General features: G+C 41.1%; 3 protein-coding genes and 1 long non-coding RNA gene across 17 annotated transcripts; 2 read left to right on the top strand and 2 right to left on the bottom strand.

The window, feature by feature from the left end:
• The first annotated feature begins 422 nt into the window (after positions 1-422).
• Positions 423-6549, top strand: LOC119560077 (serine-arginine protein 55). 8 transcript variants are annotated; one of them, XM_037873385.1, is made up of 9 exons: positions 423-552; positions 822-979; positions 1602-1672; positions 1743-1850; positions 2558-2654; positions 4998-5071; positions 5132-5443; positions 5750-5914; positions 6078-6549. In XM_037873385.1, exons 2-9 carry the CDS (start codon positions 854-856, stop codon positions 6190-6192), a joined length of 1068 nt encoding a protein of 355 aa, XP_037729313.1. In that variant the 5' UTR covers positions 423-552; positions 822-853; the 3' UTR covers positions 6193-6549. The 8 variants fall into 8 exon arrangements, with proteins under 8 accessions (XP_037729313.1, XP_037729314.1, XP_037729315.1 ...); XM_037873386.1 differs by having other exon boundaries at positions 2573-2654; XM_037873387.1 differs by having other exon boundaries at positions 6015-6156.
• A 158-nt stretch (positions 6550-6707) lies between these two features.
• Positions 6708-15969, bottom strand: LOC119560385 (two pore potassium channel protein sup-9). 7 transcript variants are annotated; one of them, XM_037873807.1, is made up of 11 exons: positions 15574-15969; positions 13358-14157; positions 12428-12583; positions 12221-12347; positions 11315-11505; positions 11068-11255; positions 10449-10481; positions 10030-10190; positions 8969-9001; positions 8516-8768; positions 6708-8392 (listed from the first exon to the last, which is right to left on the bottom strand). In XM_037873807.1, the coding sequence occupies exons 2-10, from the start codon at positions 13482-13484 to the stop codon at positions 8525-8527; spliced, it is 1260 nt and encodes a 419-aa protein (XP_037729735.1). In that variant the 5' UTR covers positions 13485-14157; positions 15574-15969; the 3' UTR covers positions 6708-8392; positions 8516-8524. The 7 variants fall into 7 exon arrangements, with proteins under 7 accessions (XP_037729735.1, XP_037729733.1, XP_037729731.1 ...); XM_037873805.1 differs by having other exon boundaries at positions 6708-8768; positions 15723-15968; XM_037873803.1 differs by having other exon boundaries at positions 6708-8768; positions 15574-15968.
• A 787-nt stretch (positions 15970-16756) lies between these two features.
• On the bottom strand, positions 16757-18964 carry LOC119559853 (26S proteasome non-ATPase regulatory subunit 9). The gene is made up of 4 exons (XM_037872958.1): positions 18832-18964; positions 17577-17903; positions 17277-17511; positions 16757-17203 (listed from the first exon to the last, which is right to left on the bottom strand). The coding sequence occupies exons 1-3, from the start codon at positions 18922-18924 to the stop codon at positions 17278-17280; spliced, it is 654 nt and encodes a 217-aa protein (XP_037728886.1). The 5' UTR covers positions 18925-18964; the 3' UTR covers positions 16757-17203; position 17277.
• Positions 18433-18921, top strand: LOC119559854. The gene is made up of 3 exons (XR_005220973.1): positions 18433-18563; positions 18618-18745; positions 18801-18921. It is a non-coding gene; the product is annotated as an uncharacterized LOC119559854 (long non-coding RNA).
• Positions 18965-18995: the final 31 nt, after the last annotated feature.

Genomic DNA, 18995 nt, shown 5'->3' on the forward strand with positions numbered 1-18995 from the left:
CTGCAGGGATTTGACAGTATGGCTATACACTTTATTTTTAAACGTTTATATTTGCTAGTTTTAAAACAACTCTTAATATTATTTATTTTTTACTTTGTCGTTGCTTTATTAGACCGGAAAAATAGGTTGTTGCTCCATCAGACCTTACGTTAAAATATTTTTAAATTCGTTCTATCAATTGCAAACGTGTATTTAATCTCATTAAATGGTTCCATAAATAAAAAATATAAATATTTTATTCAAGTTTTAATGGCTTAATAGTAAATTAATCTGAAAAATAAGCCGTTTTTAACGTGGGCTACCTAGAAAACAAAAAATGAATACCCTCAACGTGGCAAAACGCATTGCCCGCCCAAAACATCGATAGGCAGCAAACTATCGTTCCATTCCACCTTAGCAACGACTGTCAAAAATCGTTTTCTGCTGTCACTTTCACTTCCGTTTGTGTCGAGTCGCTTGCGTTTTTTTCGTGAAAAAAAAGAAGCCAGAGAAAAGAGAGTGTGTGGCGAGCGTGTAAATTGTAATTTTGCCATAAATATTCTTTAGTAAACGGTACGTGCTAGTGAATACGATTAAGTAAAGCGCAAGGTGGACTTCGACCACCAAGCGTATTGATTATTTTCGCCAATGTTCTGTACACCCGGTACATTGCGTGCGAGTGTGTGTGACGTCTGTATGTGGTGGCCGCCATCTTGGCAAATACACGCACACTCGCATGCATGTGTTATTTTCTTTTTTCACTCGGAAAGGACAGTCGAGCAAAATAGAAGCTGAAAAATAAAATTCTCTTCCTTTAAAATCTACTTTTTATTAACTTTTAGCATCTGCTTGAGATACGCAAAGACCCCTTATCATGGTGGGATCTCGAGTGTACGTGGGCGGTCTGCCGTACGGAGTGCGCGAGCGCGATTTGGAGCGCTTCTTCAAAGGCTACGGCCGCACTCGCGACATTCTTATCAAGAATGGCTACGGCTTCGTGGTGAGTACAAAAAGTTTTATAGCAAATTTATAAAATACGAAAAGTAGAAAATTAAAATTTATATATTTCCGGGTTGCCAAGTTTTACGCCTTTTCGATTGAAAAAGTTTTCTGTAGCACCTCGGAATGTGTAAGAATTCCACGTACCCTTACAATATCATATCATAGAGTTTTCCACCTCTATCCAAATGGAAAAATTCCCTTTTAAAGTTACCATATTGTTTTTTAACCTGAAACGGTATTGTAAAATCATTTTTATAACCAAATGTTACAGGAAGTTAGGAAGATAATCCCTATACTATATTGTTATCCAATTTAGGGAAAATCAAAAATTTTAATCCAAAACCTTCTATCGATAAACACATTTTTAATTACATTGGGTATATAAAAATTAGGCCATATTGGACACATTGTTGTCGTGGCAGCCTTTATAAAACTAAATTTATACATCAGGGAAAACCTTTTTTTCTTATTTTAATATTTGGCTTATCCTCTGTAGGCCTTTCTGATTTCAAATTTAAATTATTTCCTAAATATTTAGCATACCCTCTGTAAGGTTATATAAAAGGCAGGGAACCTTTACCAATTCCATAATCAGTACTAAACTCTAATTGAATTTTCAGGAATTCGAAGACTATCGCGATGCTGACGATGCTGTTTATGAACTGAATGGCAAAGAGCTGTTGGGCGAGCGGTAAGTTTCTACAAGTTGAAAAAAGCCCGCGAAACCGAGTGACTCACGCTTGTCTGTTCTATTTTTGCAGCGTGGTTGTTGAACCCGCCAGAGGTACCGCTCGTGGCAGCAACCGCGACCGCTACGACGATCGATACAGTGGTCGGCGGGGCGGCGGCGGCGGTCGCTACAACGACAAGTAAGTACAGGCCCTAAAACCCGACCAAAGTAGCGACGATTCCGTCCTCTAACTTCGTTTGCGTTGAAGTTTGCCCCAAAATTAGCATTGCCAAATTATTTTCATTTGAAAGTCCCATTCACACAGATGCGAGCAGTTTGAATTGTTTGCCACAATAATAACAATATGTTTGACTATCAGTTCAGAACTAGTTAATATATGTCATTTTTGATAATATTCATTGCGATTCCCAAGTCTAGTTTTTCCCAAAACGATATTGCTTTAATAATATTCATACATTTTTGAGTAGAACTCTTAGAGCGAATATTAGTTTATTTAAATTTCAACTTTATGATCTTAAGAAACAGTTCCACTTGGAAGTATACTCTGAAAAACAATTCCCTTTTTTCAAATCCTAAGAGTTTCCCAGGCATCCAATCAAACCAATGTCCTCTGTGTGGATGGGACCCAAACGACACTGACTTGCTGTTAATCTCTTTATTTCCAAGACGCTCCGTTTTCCTATGCATATTATTATTTTCCTACGTTTGCACGTTTCCTATCCGCATATTATGTTAAATGTTTGCTTTTGTTTTGTTGCGCATAACCCGAGTGTAAATATGCACATGTTCGAACATTCAGCATCACCGTTGATTTTTGTGATGGAGCAGCGGAAGCAGCAGCGCAGTGTCAATACTAATTAGCAAATCCATTCAATTATTCACCAGAAACAAAAATTCCAGATCATCCTCTCGCTATGGGCCACCGTTGCGCACTGAGTACCGCCTGATTGTGGAGAATTTGTCCAGTCGCGTTAGCTGGCAGGTAAGTGATCGGCATGAATCGATTTATCGGGCCCTGGGCCCGTTGATCACTGTAGCTTAGATTCGAGGAGAGTAGTGATAGCATTAATAACGGCTAACCGATTGAAATGGAACTCTTTTACTATCGCCCACTAATCAACTTACCCATCCCCCAACCAAGAACCCCTCCCCCACACTTTTGAGAACCCCTCTTGATTTCGACTTACTACCCGGTGTCTTTCTCCCGTTTTTCGTTTAACTCCTCCACTCTCCAGCCATCTTTAATCTGTAAATTAGCCCTAAGCTGTACAGTTGACCTAGGCTTAAGTGAAACGAAAACATAAGTAATACTGCTAAAACCCTGGTACTGATCGGGGTAATCTACCCACCATTACTTTCTCTCGCACACACCAACCGAAACCGATAAAAAAAGAGTTTGATGTGCTTTGACTGAGAGATTCCCTCCTCGGCCTGGGCCAAAACTATAACCGAACCGGGACCAAAACCCCGATAGAGAATCGAATCGAATCTAATTGAATCGCCGTGAGAAAGACAATCTGTTGACCGGTTCAGAGTGTTTCCCAAAAAACCAAATGAAGTGGTGGAAGGCAGAAAGACAGTCCCCAGAGCAGCCCCAGATTGGTTTCGATCTGCGATCTACGATCTGCGACCTACGACCTCCACGATGCGCCATCGCCGCCGCCTCATCCATCCGTCCATTCCAAACAAAATAAAAAAGTATATACACATAAGTCGATCAGAATCGAACCCAATCCAAAAAACACGAAACCAAAATCAGAAAGCAAACGATGACGATGACGATGGACGATGATGAGCTGCCCGGGTCAAAAGGCCAGCCCACGTAAGAAGATTCAAGACGTAGGCTGGCCTCTTGCGTGTTAGGTATTTAACTCTCTGCTAAAAATATTCACAATATTAACTACCAACAATATTATATAAAGAATTGTCAAATTCCTTATAGCCATTGTGAGTGTGAGAGGGCGTAAATCGATACAATCGAGTGTGGTTAGAGATGAGAAGCTTGCGTTCGCTAATTCTGAGATGATGTGATGATGGTCGTGGCGACGATGAGATGAGAGATGAGCATGTGACGATGATCGATCGAAGACGATGACGCTACGATGCTGGTCGCGCGTTCAGTTGCCATCTTCGGCTAGTGCCTCCGAACTTAGTCCTTCCCCCAATTCCCGGTTCTTCTGGCTTACGGCTCCCGGCTTCCGTCTCCGGCTGAGACTACCGACTAGACAACCAACCCGTTGGAGCAGCGAGAGCAGCGTCCCGAAACGTATTTCTTATTTTTACAGTTCGTTTGTGCGTGAGGCGCCGAAGCCGCTGGTTGTTGTCCGCCCGCTGCCCGGCAAACTGCTCCAAATGCTCCACTCTCTGGCTCTCTGGTGCGGTGGTTCTGGCCAGCGATGTCTGCTCTGATCTGATCTGACCTCCTGACTGTATCCGGTGGTGTGGCTCCCTCTGAAACGAATCGAATACCGCATACCGCTATCGCTACCGCTACCGCAACACTTGAATACCTTTTTTGCCATTTATAATATGATTCTGTTGTACATGAAAACCAAGAGAAAAAAAAGCATAACAAACCAAACAAAACAATACAAAAACCTAAGTAACGAAACGTAACGAGGTCTGGCCGGCCATCCATCTGCTCATCCGCCCGCCTGGCCACTGGTTCACTACTGGCTGCCTGGTCGAGTTAACGATGTTCGATCGGACTTTCGATGAGGTCATGAGGTGTCCTTGGTGTCCTTGGCCCACAGTTACTAGGCAGACAATCTAAACTCTCGGTGTAGAAACGATGTGTGTGTCCTCCTCTCTCTGAAAGCGCATTAAGTAAGAATTCAATTACAAATATTTTGTTAACTTTAATTTATTTCCAAAACCAAATCAACTATATAAACTATCTATCAATTGCCAACCACTGTTAACTATATTGTTTACGCTTAAGTTCTGTGCCGCGTGCAGCGTGGAGCGTTTGAATGTTTCGTCCGGTACGCTTCTCTGGGCACCAGCTCCTCCCATCTCGATCGATCGATCGAGTCCTTCGTCCGGCGTGAGGTTCTCGGTTTCCACCCGTAGGCAGGCGCGACAAGAGCACAGGATAGATGAACACAGGGCACTCAGTGAGAGGGAGAGAAAGAGGGACTCTAAGATCGGACTTGGTTAGGAGCCAGCCCCAATATCACCGGAATCATTCGAAACGCTCCACCTGCTGCACGGGCTGTCCTTTGAGTTGCACCACTGTCGTTGGATGCGAATTGTGCGAGATCCCTGCCAAAGCTAAATTCACTAATGCCTATCCTTCTCTTCCAACTTTGTGCGTCCCCTGCAGGATCTGAAGGATTACATGCGCCAGGCTGGCGAGGTCACCTATGCCGATGCCCACAAGCAGCGCCGCAATGAAGGGTAAGTAAAATACTCCCAAATAATCCGATTTGTTCATTAATCAGTACTCTTTCACTCCAGCGTGGTTGAGTTTGCCTCGTTGTCGGACATGAAGACAGCCATCGAGAAGTTGGATGACACCGAGCTGAATGGCCGGCGCGTCCATCTGGTCGAAGATCGCCGTGGAGGACGCAGCGGTGGTGGTGGCGGCGGCGGACGTGGACGCTCCCGTTCGTCCAGCTCTCGTTCGCGCTCTCGCTCTCGCAGGCGTTCCCGCTCCCGCCGCTCGTCGCACTCGCGCTCCAAGTCTCGCAGCCGCTCCAAGTCCCGTGGCGGACGTTCCAAGTCGAAGTCGCCGGTTAAGTCTCGTTCTCGCTCCCGCTCGCGCTCCAAGTAAGTTTTACTTTCGATACTTCCTATAGGGATCGTACTTAATATACATTGATCTTAATGAATCATATAATAGAGGCTAGCATATGGAATATAAATAGAATAGCTGCCTGATTATAATCTATACTTTATCTACAGAGTTAATACTATTAGATCTAAAAATAGAACTATTATAAAAACAATCCTTAAATTGGTATATTTAGAAATACTTTATTTGGAATGAACATGTTAATTACGATCCCTTGCTTGATATAGTTTCATAGTTTCTTATGCTTACCCATTTAATTTATTTCTCCTCTTGTGCTGCAGCAAATCGCGTGATGTGTCCAAGTCCAAGTCGAAGTCCCACTCCCGCACCCGCTCCCGTTCTCCCAAGCGCGAGCGCGACTCCCGTTCCCGCTCCCGTTCCGTCTCCAAGCGCGAGTCCCGCTCCCGGTCACGTTCCAAGTCCAACCGCCGCGACTCCCGCTCACGGTAAGTTTAGCTAGACCCGCTGATCTCGGCTCTATATAGATAGTTCACGGTTCTTTCTTTCGTGCTTTCTTTGGTTTTGTTTGGATGCACCTGTTTGTAGACCTCCAACTGTGGTCGCTCAAAAGCTCGTTCTATAATGCATTATAATGCCTTTTCCTTACAGCGATCGATCCGCATCGGCTGACAACAAGTCGCGTTCCCGCTCGCGCTCCCGCTCGGCCTCGCCCAAAAATGGAAACGCCTCGCCGGACCGCAATAACGAGAGCATGGACGATTAGATTAGTTAGCTGTCCCATTAATTTTAAAACACTTGATTTTAGACTTCTACTATAACTATTCTACGAACATCAACACTCAGACACCCCCTATTAACCCTGCGTCACTAAAACCAAAACAAATGAAAATGAAATCATATACAAATCCACATCAATCGGGCCTCGTCATTTTTTAGTATCCTGGAGAATCCCACTTGCAGGTGGGCCATAGGCTGGAAAATGACTGGGACCTGTTTGAATAATTGGATTCCAGGGAGTACACTTTGGACACGGATCATGTGACATGTACACCACACAAGAACACTTAAAATTGTCTATACGATGAGTAATTTCAATAAATACGGATACATTTAAACTAAACAAATTCTTTGCTTGGGTGGTTTTACTGGAAAATAGTAGTCTGGAGTGTTACAGAAATATCTTCGTGGGTAATGTATCTAATCCTCAATACAAGTATCCTCCCGAGTCCCTCACAAAGAGGTTTCTATGACTCCCCAGAATAAAAATTCGATATCGGATTTAATCATATATAAATTTAGTTTATTGTTTTTGTTGTAATTTCGGAATATAAGTATATTACAAAGTCTTAGTTTCACTATTTCGCATTATTTGCCTGAATTAAAATTACAATTTCATTTGATTTTATTTATATTGAATTTAAAGAATTCCACTGGTAATTAAAACCCCATTGGCTGAAATATGGTATAGTTAAATATTTAAAATTTGGAAACGAATTAGCATTCTAAAAATCGTTCAGTTAAATCAAATGCATAACTAAGTTTTTCAAACTGACAAAGTTTTGGTTCTAACAATATATCGTTTTTAAAGTAATTACTTTTTTAATTAAGTATACTATTATATACAAAGCACATAAGGATAAAAGAGATTTCTTTTGAAGCGTTTGACGTCTCGAGTGAGCAATGTGGGCCTTGAAAAATGCATCGACTAACTAGAACAGATTATCGAAAATCCTATTTTAAATGCGAATGCCGTAAAACATATCCATGGGAATGCTTAAATTAAGTGTGGGGAATTCGGTTCGACATTATCTACAACTATAGCTAAATGCATTCTTTGCATAAATGCGATAGGGGGAGGTCTTGGGGTCTGAGACGGTATATATGTCTGTCTGGCACACGTACGATACGAACCCTTCGATGCCACTCGCATGGCATTGGTTCGCACGTACGAGTGAGTATTTGGCACATCGTGGAGTCACTTGAGCACTGGAGTTGCCTGAAATGTTCTTCGTGGGCTTCTAGCTAAGTATTTGACACTCGGTTAGATAGAGGACGTCGCCTTAGTTGCGGCTACTAACTACTGCGCACCGTAATCGTAAACTAATATCGAGTTCGTCTTCAAACATTACGTAATCATAATAAGTCTGAATAAAATGGATTTTTAAACGTTAGCTAACATTAATCGGCTAAGTAGTATTTACAGCATTAATTTGACACTTTCATTGCGTTACTTTGGCTCCTGGAATATATTCTACGTTTATATGCACGATTAGTTGGAAACTAAGTTAATAAAACGAAGCATAAGCGTGTCTGTTATGCTTGAAGTTTTGAAACCGTTTCGGTTTTAAGTTTCGAACATTTAGAAAGACTTAAGGCAGTTTAATAGTCAATGATGTTGGTAATCCTGATCCTAAAACTTTTAAGGCTTTGATGGTTTAAGGACCATCAAATTCTCTAAACTGACTATTACGAAATCCGCGACCCCTTCTATGATATATGTAATATAGGTCTACAATTTAAAGGAAATACATTATTTTACAAATAGCTGGCCTATAAACGTAGTAATACACAGGTTGATTTTAGCTCGAGGTTACCATCGGAATCGGTCTATTTACTGCTACGGATGAATGGATGTTAGTGTTAAAATAGAAAGACTACGAGTGAGTGTTGCCGTTCCATAATCTTTCGCATCGCTTCTAGGTTCTATCGCTCGGAAATGGCAGTGGTTTACATTCAATTGTATAGTGCCCTAGTTGTAAGTGTTGTATATATAGGTTTAGTCTCTATCATGCCGACTACATGTTGTATAGATTTATGCACTAGTTCACATTGTAAATGCACACACATGGCATATCGCGGGGGAGCCTGATCCTGAGCCAGAGCCTACATAAATTGCTCGATACCATTATGCAAACGAATCCAGGTCGGATCAATCGTGTCGTGTCCTACATTCAATTGCGAATCTATATAAGTATTTAAGTACTATTAGAGCCTTGTTATCACTTTCGATTTGTAAGTCGTTTTTGGCAAGGGCTGGGGCCGCCACTTCGTTGTTCCAGCAACCCGCTAATCCTCCACCAACGCACCTAGAAATCCTAGATGCGAATGGACAGGAGTGAGACATTGCGCTTCAGCAGGGTGTGCGGTCGCAGCTCCATGCTCGCCGTATCCCCCATGTCCACCATATCCACGCCCATGTAGCTGCTGTCCATGGTCCCACGATCGGCCAGGGTGTGCAGGCTCTGGGTGTCGTAGTCGTAGTTCAGGTCCTGCATGGGCACCACCTCGGGCAGAAGGTGTCGGATGTGTGTGGGCGATCGCCTCAACTTGTATTGATTCCTGTGGGTGAAGGTGTCGGGACTTTAATTAAGTAGTCAAGGTTATGATGGGTCGGTACAGAACGCATGCTTGATGGATGGAATAACCTGATTTTACTATATGGTCTTTCTTTCTAATAATAAGGATACCAATATCTTATTCTTAAATATATTTCAGTAGAATCAGGATATTAACTTAATCGGATGAAATGGAAAGCTTACTCTGCATCGTTGTTCTTTCCCAAGTTGTTACTTCTGCAGATGTGCAAACCATAAAGTGTTGTAAAAACCAAAATAAGTACACACAGAACATTCACAAAGAATTTTTAAAGAGGCTGAGGAGTAGGAGTATTTGCCTAAATATATTTATTTATATATAATAAACATGGTTTGCCCAAAAAAGTTCCCCTTTGTTAAAATATACACAGAGAAAACTATCTAAGAACATTGTTCATGAACTGAGAACATTGTTCTTGAATTGAGAACATTCGTTCTTAAAAACCGTGTAAGTACATTTTGGTATCAATATAACAACGAAATGGTGAGAAGAGAAAAGTTTAATTGAGTTTACTTAACAACTTTTTGATAAGTATACACTAAGGACTGAACTAATATTTTATTTGTACATACAATGTACTTAAATACCACCAATTCAACTTGATTCGAGCAAAATAAAAACATTTTCAACTTAAAAATGTCGTTCTATTTTTAAGAACAATTTCAACTCAGATGAAACGTCAGAATTTTCTCTGTGTACTGTTAAAAAACATCAATACTTATTAAAAAAAAAAGTGGGGATATAAACTACCCTTCTAGATTTTAGTGAGATATTTCGTAGGACAGTTATATAAGGTAGTCCTAAGGTTTTTAAAGAACTTTAAATGTTCCTAGTATCTTTTTTTGTGTTCAACATTTTCATTATATTTAAGAAATCCACTGAATATATAAGCATAACCCAAGTTTCAGGTATCTACGGATAACCTATGACATTTTGTTCCTGAAAAGTTTATACCCAATTATTTTGTGTTTACCTAACTAATTATAAACTCGGCTAATACGAACCCACTTTCAGAGCATGCCATATTGTGCCAACTGGCTGGACAAAGAAAGGGAAATACTAAAGGTCAATCCTGTCGGCAGTGGAAGGATGAAAAGCTTTCGAAAGCCCTCAGACACTTGCGAGCCCGAGTCCTATCTCTAGATAATAGAGCGGGAAAACCCCGGCAAGTGCCCAGTGAATTGGCCTACCCCCCGAGCCTCTTCCTAATCGCGCGATTACGTACTTTTTATGTCGGTTCCCATTGAGACACATGCAGTGGCACGAGCACATGGACGAGGCGTTGCTTCCGCTCAGAGATTGGCCATCGTGTCCCTCGTAGCCGCTCAGAATGGATCCGTTGGATGTTATCACATCGCCCTCCAGCTTCACAGCCACTTGCAGCGCCTGCAAGGGGTTAATACAGGTGTTAGATACAAATCGTCTATGGATCCAGGGGGTGTTTGAATGCCGAGTGGGTGGAGTATAGCGTTGAAGACTGAGGAACGGTATTTTCGTGTGGTTTTGTGGATTGGAACTGGGTTGGTGGTGGTGCTTCTTTGTTCAGTGTCGTACAGAAAGCCAGGTGGTTAAGTAGTATAGTAGTTTGTTGGGGGGTGTTTGTTAGTTAGTCAAGAGTATTGGAATCTGAAAAACCGCAATCACCTCGTTGGTCCATAAACTGGACTTGGACATAAACTAAGCTCGCGTTTTGCATTTGATGCGTTTCATTATCGTTTCGTTAAGTGAAAAGCAACCGAAAATATGCGAAAAAAGAAAGTATTTATTCGATTTTTATTGGGTAGCTCTCGCATTTTGGGCCTGCATTGAATAGATTGTATAAATTAATTTGTTCAAAACATTTGGTATTAAAATTGGTATGTAAATATCGAAAAAGAAGCCGAAGGTGCAAGATCAAGAGTTAGCCAAGTGTGCAGCAAAGTGGCAAGCAGATATATGTATGATATATAAAAAACTAGAGTTAATTTAACAAGTTCGGTCAAAAGGTACGAGAGTATGAGACAGATGGAAGTTGTACGAAAAGAGGTTACAAAATTTGTAATATTATGGAATCTAGGGTACAGTGAAGCGTTGGTATAGGGATAAAACTGTAGAGCAAAGCGGTTGACTACCAAAACGGGGGAAAAGCCTCGAGTTTGGAAACACTCGCTGTGGCGAGTGGCATAATACGATAGTAATAAAATCCAAAAACAGTCCTCAAGTCTACGGTAATAAATGGCATGAGTTGCTCGACTTACTCCCGCACGGAGGACCCCGATCTCACCTGCATGGCCTGGGCCTCGTCGCGTCGCTCATCCTCGGTATTCATTGTAACAAACCTAAGTACTAACAAGTTCAGCGAGGCGGCCACGATGGCCAGGCCAAATAGTATAAATATCAGTGCGAACATCACGTATTCGGGCTTCCTGTTCAGTGCATTGTCCCGCTGCAGGGCTACCATGTCGCCAAAGCCTTGAAAAAGGGTATGCAAATTATATTCTTTGTTGGAAAAGTTGTATATCATCCCCTACCTATTGTGGTTAAAGTAATAAAACAGTAATATACTGAATCGAAGTAGCTCCAGCCCTCGAATTTCGAGAAGGCCGCAGCACCGCCTGCTATCGTCAGCGAACTGAGAGTGGTCACAACACATATGAGGTCCACCTCCGAGGCGACGGTCCTTTTGCAGCGCAGCGAGGAGCGGACCGCTTTGATAACATAGCTGTCGATGGAGATATAAGGATATATGAGATTAAAGAAATTTCAAAAGAGTTGGGTTTGACTTAAAGTAATCAAGTAATAGAAGTATTTAAAAAAACTATAGTTATACCCGTAACTCGTAAAGTAAAAGAAAAGTATGTAACAGGTACAAGGAATCGTTTCCGACCCTATAAAGTATATATGTTTATGATCAGGATCAGTAGCCGAGCTAGCCGTGTCAGTTTGTCCGTATGTCTGTCCGTCCGCATGAACCCTGAGATATCGGAAGCTATAAAAGCTAGAAGGTTCGAATTTGGCATGCAGATTCTTGAGGTTCAAACACCCATAACGCTAAAACTTGTCTAGTAAGTTTATAATATTTTGTATCAATACCCATCAGCATTCCAAAAATGTTCCAAATCTGACCATTCATTAAAAAGTTATAAGCGAATAAAATCTCGTAAAACAGCCGATTTGCTGCATGCATATCTCCATCTCCCTCGCACTCCCTTTAGCTGAGTAACGGATATCAAATAGTCGAGGACGTCGAATATAAAAAAGTCATTTAAGAATCAGACTAAAATGCATTTGGAACATATACTGTTGATATGAATAAATCCTTAAAAAAATAGAGGAAAGAAATGTCTCAAAATTAGATGGAAAACGTAGAAAGTCTTAAAGTTACGGTTAAGTTAAAATCCCTTATAAGGAAAAAAACATATAACTAGCAAACACACCTGCTCAGTCTATTCACTCTTTCTCCGATGCTCTGGAACATAACGAGGCCCAGGGGAATCCCCACGATGGCATAGCACATCGTGAAGAGCTTCCCGCCCACCGTGCTGGGCGTCGAGTGTCCGTAGCCTGAAATGGCGGGTCATCATGAGTGGTTTATAGATGTGTACGTATATTATAGCCATATCACAGTCGGTTAGATAACTCACCTATGGTGGTTAGCACCGTGGTTGCATAATAAAATGCACCGGTGAATTTCCACTGCTGGCCGGCCTTGTGTGATTCCGATTTGAGCACCACAGTCTCCATGACTTTGAAGTCCTCCTGTGAGATATTGTATTTGCGTATTATCATGTCCTCGGCATCTGCAATTAGTCGCAAGAAAGGCAAGAGTGTTTATGACGCAACCCACACGAATCTCGACGGCAGGTAATGGTCGTCATGTTCTTCAGTGAAAAGCAATTGAGCACTCGAAGAAATAAGGGGTCTCATGAAATCCGCACTAATGACAGGTATGCATATGTATAGTAATACATACCATAGATTCTAACCTTAAAGGTCCAACAGAATTTTAATGAATAGCCGTATTGAGTATCGGGTATATAATAACCAAAACAAAAATGTAGTTGAATTTTTTTTTTACATAACTGAATAGATTGTTAGTAATTTACTATATGAATTTTAAACAGGCCCTTGAATCTAAAAATTCTAAATCTGAGACTTGGCTAAACTTAGTTTTATAAAGACATTTGATAAAAACATTTCCTGCCTAGACTTGAACTCGGAACCTCCATTCAAAAAATATGAAATCTCCGAGTAGACTACAAAATTATTCAAAACTATCAAAAAAAGGTAATGCATTATTAAAACCAAAAATATTGTTTTAAGAATAATACACTTGACTCGCTTAATTATCGATATAAAGGCTTAATCCGAAAAAAATAAATTTTTTTTTAGTAGGGACCTAAATATTTTTTTGTTCAAAGACTTTTCCATGAATGCCTTGAGAAATAAAGTGCCAGACATTTCTCAACTAAATACAACTTTTTTTTGATTATTTTTTTTCCGAAACCATTTAAAATGAATTATTTTTTTCTAGTGTATGGTGTGACTGCACTGCCACTTGTGCTCGCACTCACCTTGCAGCGCCTCCCAACGACGCTTTTCCGTTTCCGATTCGAGGGCGTCAAAGACGGCGGCGCCGACAAGCAAGTAGGTAAATGTACACACGATCAAGGATATCGTGCGCACATTTTGTTTCTTCATTCTTCATTTAGGCGAGTATTGGGTGGTGGATCGTTGGTTCAGTGGCGTCGCCTCCGCTTGCGGTACAGTTTGCAGGGCCTTTCCTGGCTGCTCACCTGGCTAACCGAGCCGCGCCTGCCGTCGTCCATATGAATCCTGCTCGTCCTTGCCGGGCCTGCGACGCGCTCTCAAAGGACAAACTTCCCAAATTGGGTTAGGACCTGTGACTCGACGCGGACTTTCACTCGGCACTTCTGTTCTAGTTTTATGCAGTCTCTTCGGCTGCTTTCTATTTTCTGTTTTTGGCAAACTCACTTAGCACTTTGATTGCATTAAAAATAATATCACTCGGGGAGGGGGCTTTTGCTGGTGCTGGGTTCACGTTTAGTCGGTTAGCTCTCGGCGAGGAGGTGGTGGTGGTGGCGTTTATTTCTGTCACAGGCCGTGGGCCTTTGTCCTCGTCGCGTTCGTTGCGCCGTCCATGTCCTTGCGTTATTTATGCTGCCAGTGAGCTTGGATGTGGATGTGCATGTGCCAGTGCCTGTGCATGTGCGTTCCATGCTGCAATCCTTCATCGGGCGGCGCTGCTCTCAAGGATTACTCTGCCACGGCTGCTGCTCCGGCTGCGGGTGACGGGCGCCATCTCGCGCAGTGGTTGTAGTTGTGCAGTCCCGAGTTCGTGTCCGTGTCCTTCCTGCGTGGAATGGCTTGAATTAGGTTTTACGGCCGGGCTAAAAATAACGCCTGCAACTAATCTGTCATCATCAATACCAGGTCCCCCCTACAAACGAAGTTTTAAGAGCAGTTGGGGTCAAGCTAATAGCACTTTTGAAGTGTTTTATCAAAATATATTAAGGAACTTTAGGTACTTGAACTAATTAGCCAATAAAATGTGTACTAAGAATAGTAGATGGATCAATCTTTATTATGATTACTCTGATTGTTATGATTATATCATTATTAGAGAAATCTCAACAGGTTTAAAATCTGATTTTAAGAAAAGGCGTCTAAAAGTATGCTGTAAAAATAAAAATTTAATTTTCACTTTATATGTTCGACTGTGAAATAAATCGTAGCATACTTTTAAGCACATTTTTCACCAATGAGCTTATCACAGAACATTAGGAGAAATAAAACCACTTAAATAGTGGTGCTAGATAAATCTTTTTCAACTGAATTCCAAACGAATTTCTATGGACTTTTAAAAATGTTTGAAAAGAAACTTAGTGCATGTATCTATAAGATCACAGGATCTCAAAAGATCTAAACTCCTGGAGACTTCTGTTAATTATCGGCTTTTGAAACTTCTCCCCCAACTGCATTTTTGAGCTATAATTTTGACCGCCGCTGTGTGAACGGTGTACTCTTCAGCTCACCTTACTCACACACTCGCCCACCACACAAACATGCAAATGAAAAATTCATTTGCATGTGTCCTTCGCCCAATGAGCGTAAGGATTTGTGGACACACTGGCGAACTGGCATTCTGGCCTTTTGGCATTTTGGCAACGTGTGAAGCTGCGAAATCTCAGCTGTAATTGTTGAATAATTCAGTTAACAGGCGGGCTAATGAGACGCCGAAAATGAAAGCTCTCCTTGAGTTTTAGAGTGTGTGTGTGTTTTGGCCATCTAACGGCAATTTATTGATGAACAATGAGGCAGCATTGCAGTGTCTCTGAATTATTCAAGTGTGTGTGAGTAGATGAGAGAGGTTCAAAGCGCGTTCAAGTGTACCCACACACACACACATAGCGACGCACACAGACAGGCTTTTTTTAATTCATCGAGTATAGTAGCCGAAATGTTGGTCCTTCGGTGCGGATTGTGGGGGTTGGTTTTCCTGCCCCCCCCCCACACACACACGAAAGCCAAAAGGATGCCCGCCCTTAGTTAACTTTTTTGTTAGTTTCCTTGCTTCTTGTTTGTTGTGCTATTTCGCGCAGCTTTCTATGCCCCCCCCCAAATCTCTCCCAGATTCCCATGCACTGGCAATGACAGTGACACTATCAAGAGAGTCCCCCCCCCCCTACAACAGGCACTTCGCGAAAAAGGACGAGCAGAAGAGTCCTCACATCTGAATTCTTCCATTATGTAAAGCCCGCACACATACACATGCTTTCCTCTAACAAAAAACAGGTTCAGAATCTGGAACAGCTCGCAATTTTAGCCATCAGTCGCAGGACACAGCACAGATCCTTTGGCTTGGTTAACTAGAATAATTGCACAGAAATCCAGCGGCGCCCCACAATTTTTCACTACCGTAATTTAGCCGCACTTTCGTCCTGTCGCCACTTGGATTCGCATCCGTAATGCTCTCGAATCGACGGCTGCGGAAGCTTTGCTCCGGCGCACAAAATCGTCGGCTGCTGTTGGGGTTGTGAGTTGTATTATTCTATAAACTATATTGTAATTGTTTCTCCGCCACAGAGCATTATTTCTAACTAGTCTTATTTTAATTTAATTTCTTTTATGGCACTCGGATGCTGCGGCGCGGGTGAAAAAATTTTAAAACTTTTACGCTGCGTGTTGCTTAAATAGATTTTCGGACGAAAGCTCGACCTGCTAGTTGCGCTCTCCTCGCGGGGTTTTTCTCTCTTGCTGTTAGGACTCTCGGGATGTTACATTTCCCCACCGGTTTTGGTCCTTGGTTTGAGTCTAAGCTAGAGTCAGGCTTATTTTCGCTTACCCTTTTAAAAACGCCTAAATACATATAAACAAGTTTTAAAATGTTCAAATTAATTTAATAAATTAAACGTTTGCTTAATTTTCCATTTTTTAGGTTTTAATATTTCTATTTTCTGGTTGTTAAGAAAATCACAGTTTTGAAAGCATTGTGCGCAGACTAAAAGTCAGGTTCAAAACTCTGCTAGCTAAGTTGATTGTTCAAAAACATTGAAGGAAATTTTCAAAATGTGACCAAAAAATGTTTTTTTACCGCTTCACTTCAATTTTTAAATTTATTACAATAAAATATTTAAAATAAAATGTCAAAAATGTTTTAAAAAAAAATCAATTTTTGTACATTTATAGGTTTAAAGCAAAGGATGATGCCATCTTTCGAAAAACTGCCTCACCTTTGGTTTTTAAAGGAAATTTTCAAAATATTCCGAAAAAATGTTTATTTACCGCTTCACTTCAGTTCTTAAGTTTATTGCAAAAAAATATTTATAACATAACGTCAAAAATGTTTAAAAAAGAAAACTTTTTTTACATTATTAGGTTTAAAGCATAGAATGATTCCATCCTTCAAAAAATACGTTTCATTTTCATTTTTAAGGAAAATTTTCAAAATGTTCCGAAAATATATTTATTTACTGCATCAATTTAAATCTTACATTTATCGCAATAAAGGTATTTAAAATATAAACATTATATTAAAAAGAAAAAAAAAATTTCAAAAATCAGTTTTAAAACATAGTATGATGCCATCCTTTGGAAAACTGCCTAAAGTGATCATTATTTAGATTGTGATTCAAAAAGATTTATTAACTTGATCAAGAATAAATGCCCCTATTTAAGCAGCAAATACTCATCATACCCTGAATCACTACTATTACCCTTTATCTGTTACCCACCTTGGTCAACTTTTCTTCTACCCCTTGGCACACTGACCCTGCTGTCAATCACCAAGATGACTCCGGCTAAATTGGCCTGAAAACCCTTCTGAAATCAGGCTTCCAATCCAAAAATCAATTTTCACAATTTAGAGCAAACGCGTCCAGTGGTGACCTGGCCATGAGCTGTTAATTAAAAGGCAGGGTAAAATGTACATTGTACACTGACGATTCCGTAAAAACTTAAAAGGCTAACTACATTAGTGCTCCATGGCCTCGGGCGGCAGGACGATGTTGCAGCCGAGGAGGCCGCGTCCGCTCCAGGTCTTTGGCACCAATATCAAGTCCAGCTGCTGCTCGGCACGCTTCACCTTCAGTTGGACATTCTGGTTCTGCATGTTGCGCACGACCTCGCCAATCTGGGCGAGATCTCCTTTGAAGTTACTGCTATTGATGGAGCCGAAACGGAGGATGGCATCGCCCACACAAAGTCCCTGAAATGGGTATTCAAACGGGGTTAACAAGTGCTGTAATAATGATTATCTATATTGCCACTCACAGCTTTCTCGGCGGGGGAATCGGGACTGACTAGGTTGACCACCACGATGGCGCGAGCTGGTGCAAGGTCAGCCAAATTGGCTCCTCCTGGCGATCGGTCGCTGTCCAGGTCCAAAGCGGAGGCACGGTTCACCAGCTCCGGATCAGTGGTGGCTATCTCGCTGTGGTACTGGTTGAGCAGGGTCTGGATCTGGTTCATCAGCTCCTTGTGGTCGTTCTGCAGGCAGATGATGGTCTGGCGCGCCTGACGCACCTGGTAAATGTCGATGTCGTTGCGCGGGAAGCCCTCGGAATCCACCAGCGGTCCGGTCATGCCCACATTGTCGTTCTGGAATGAAAGGTTAAGGTAAATATCATAAAGTTTTAGTTAAATAATAAAATAGGGAGACTTGAAGGGTAAGGTTCTTTGATCAGGGAGATTTTAAAAATTTATGTTAAGAATAATGCAGACTAATCGATCTTCCTTATCATGGCGGTCATTAATATAAATTGGAAACCTGTAATAGGATCATATTTATCAATGCATAACATAATTTCTATTAAATGGATGTCATAGGAGCAAATTTTTGCAATTGGTTGACAAGCTTTTTAGTTGTTTTAAATGTTTTGCATTCTTTTCATAAATTATTATGGAATTACTCCGTTGAAATTTAAAAAATGATTGAAAAGTCTTACAAAGCTATGGTCATGTACATATATCCATAAGATAGTAGTCTCTCATTTTTGTTTAAATTAAGGTAGTGTCCCAAAATGTTTTACATTTATTTTCGCTCAGGAGTAATGACTACTTTTATATACAAAAAATAAAACTCAGATATAAATATTATTTTGAGAAATAACATAAAAATCACAGATCTAACAAACATGATGAATATGGATAGACTAACCAAAGAGAATCACTATGGTATTTCCATTTCTGCGTATGTCGATTTCAAGTGGGTCCCTTTCAAAAACCATCTATTGACTAGTTTTATTTGGAACCCAAAACGTAAATATAACATAACACATATACCCTATTCATAAGTAAAGGGTATTTCCCGAGGTCCTATAAGAACAGCTGATCAAGGGTGTTTACGAACCAGCGGCTTGCTAAAGTGGATGTACCCCAACCAAAAGAAGGGGTATCAAAGTGCCAAATTTCTTCTGATACTATAGAACAGTAGATACAGGGTATGTACCACTGCCACTTGGTTGCCAAAGCAGATATACCTCATCCCAAGAACAGGGTACCAAGATGAGTGCGCCACTTTACTTACGGCGGCCAGGATCTGTCCGTTCTTGCTGATCTGCGCCTCCAGCTGCTTCTTGGCGTTGATCAGCCGCTCCAGTCGCTCCTTGGTGGTGGCCATGACTTCCCCTTCGATTCGAGTTGTTCGTTTGTTTTCTTTAAAAATCACAAATTTCTTATTTTATTCAGTTT

Source organism: Drosophila subpulchrella, unplaced genomic scaffold (genome assembly GCF_014743375.2).
Source record: "Drosophila subpulchrella strain 33 F10 #4 breed RU33 unplaced genomic scaffold, RU_Dsub_v1.1 Primary Assembly Seq354, whole genome shotgun sequence".
NCBI classification, from domain to species: domain Eukaryota; kingdom Metazoa; phylum Arthropoda; class Insecta; order Diptera; family Drosophilidae; genus Drosophila; species Drosophila subpulchrella.

Bases quoted from the DNA above. Each gene is read 5' to 3' on its own strand.
- LOC119560385 (XM_037873807.1), bottom strand. From the start codon at position 13,484: ATGAAGAAACAAAATGTGCGCACGATATCCTTGATCGTGTGTACATTT. The intron at 10,482-11,067 runs GTGAGATCGGGG...ACGCGAGCTTAG, and splicing joins ACGAGGCCCAGGCCATGCAG to TTTATGTCCAAGTCCAGTTT. The intron at 8,769-8,968 runs GTAAGCTTTCCA...CTTCACCCACAG, and splicing joins GGAAAGAACAACGATGCAGA to GAATCAATACAAGTTGAGGC.
- LOC119560077 (XM_037873385.1), top strand. From the start codon at position 854: ATGGTGGGATCTCGAGTGTACGTGGGCGGTCTGCCGTACGGAGTGCGC. The intron at 980-1,601 runs GTGAGTACAAAA...TTGAATTTTCAG, and splicing joins AGAATGGCTACGGCTTCGTG to GAATTCGAAGACTATCGCGA. The intron at 5,444-5,749 runs GTAAGTTTTACT...CTTGTGCTGCAG, and splicing joins CGCTCCCGCTCGCGCTCCAA to CAAATCGCGTGATGTGTCCA.
- LOC119559853 (XM_037872958.1), bottom strand. From the start codon at position 18,924: ATGGCCACCACCAAGGAGCGACTGGAGCGGCTGATCAACGCCAAGAAG. The intron at 17,904-18,831 runs GTAAGTAAAGTG...CTTTCATTCCAG, and splicing joins ACGGACAGATCCTGGCCGCC to AACGACAATGTGGGCATGAC. The intron at 17,512-17,576 runs GTGAGTGGCAAT...TACCCATTTCAG, and splicing joins ATTCCCCCGCCGAGAAAGCT to GGACTTTGTGTGGGCGATGC.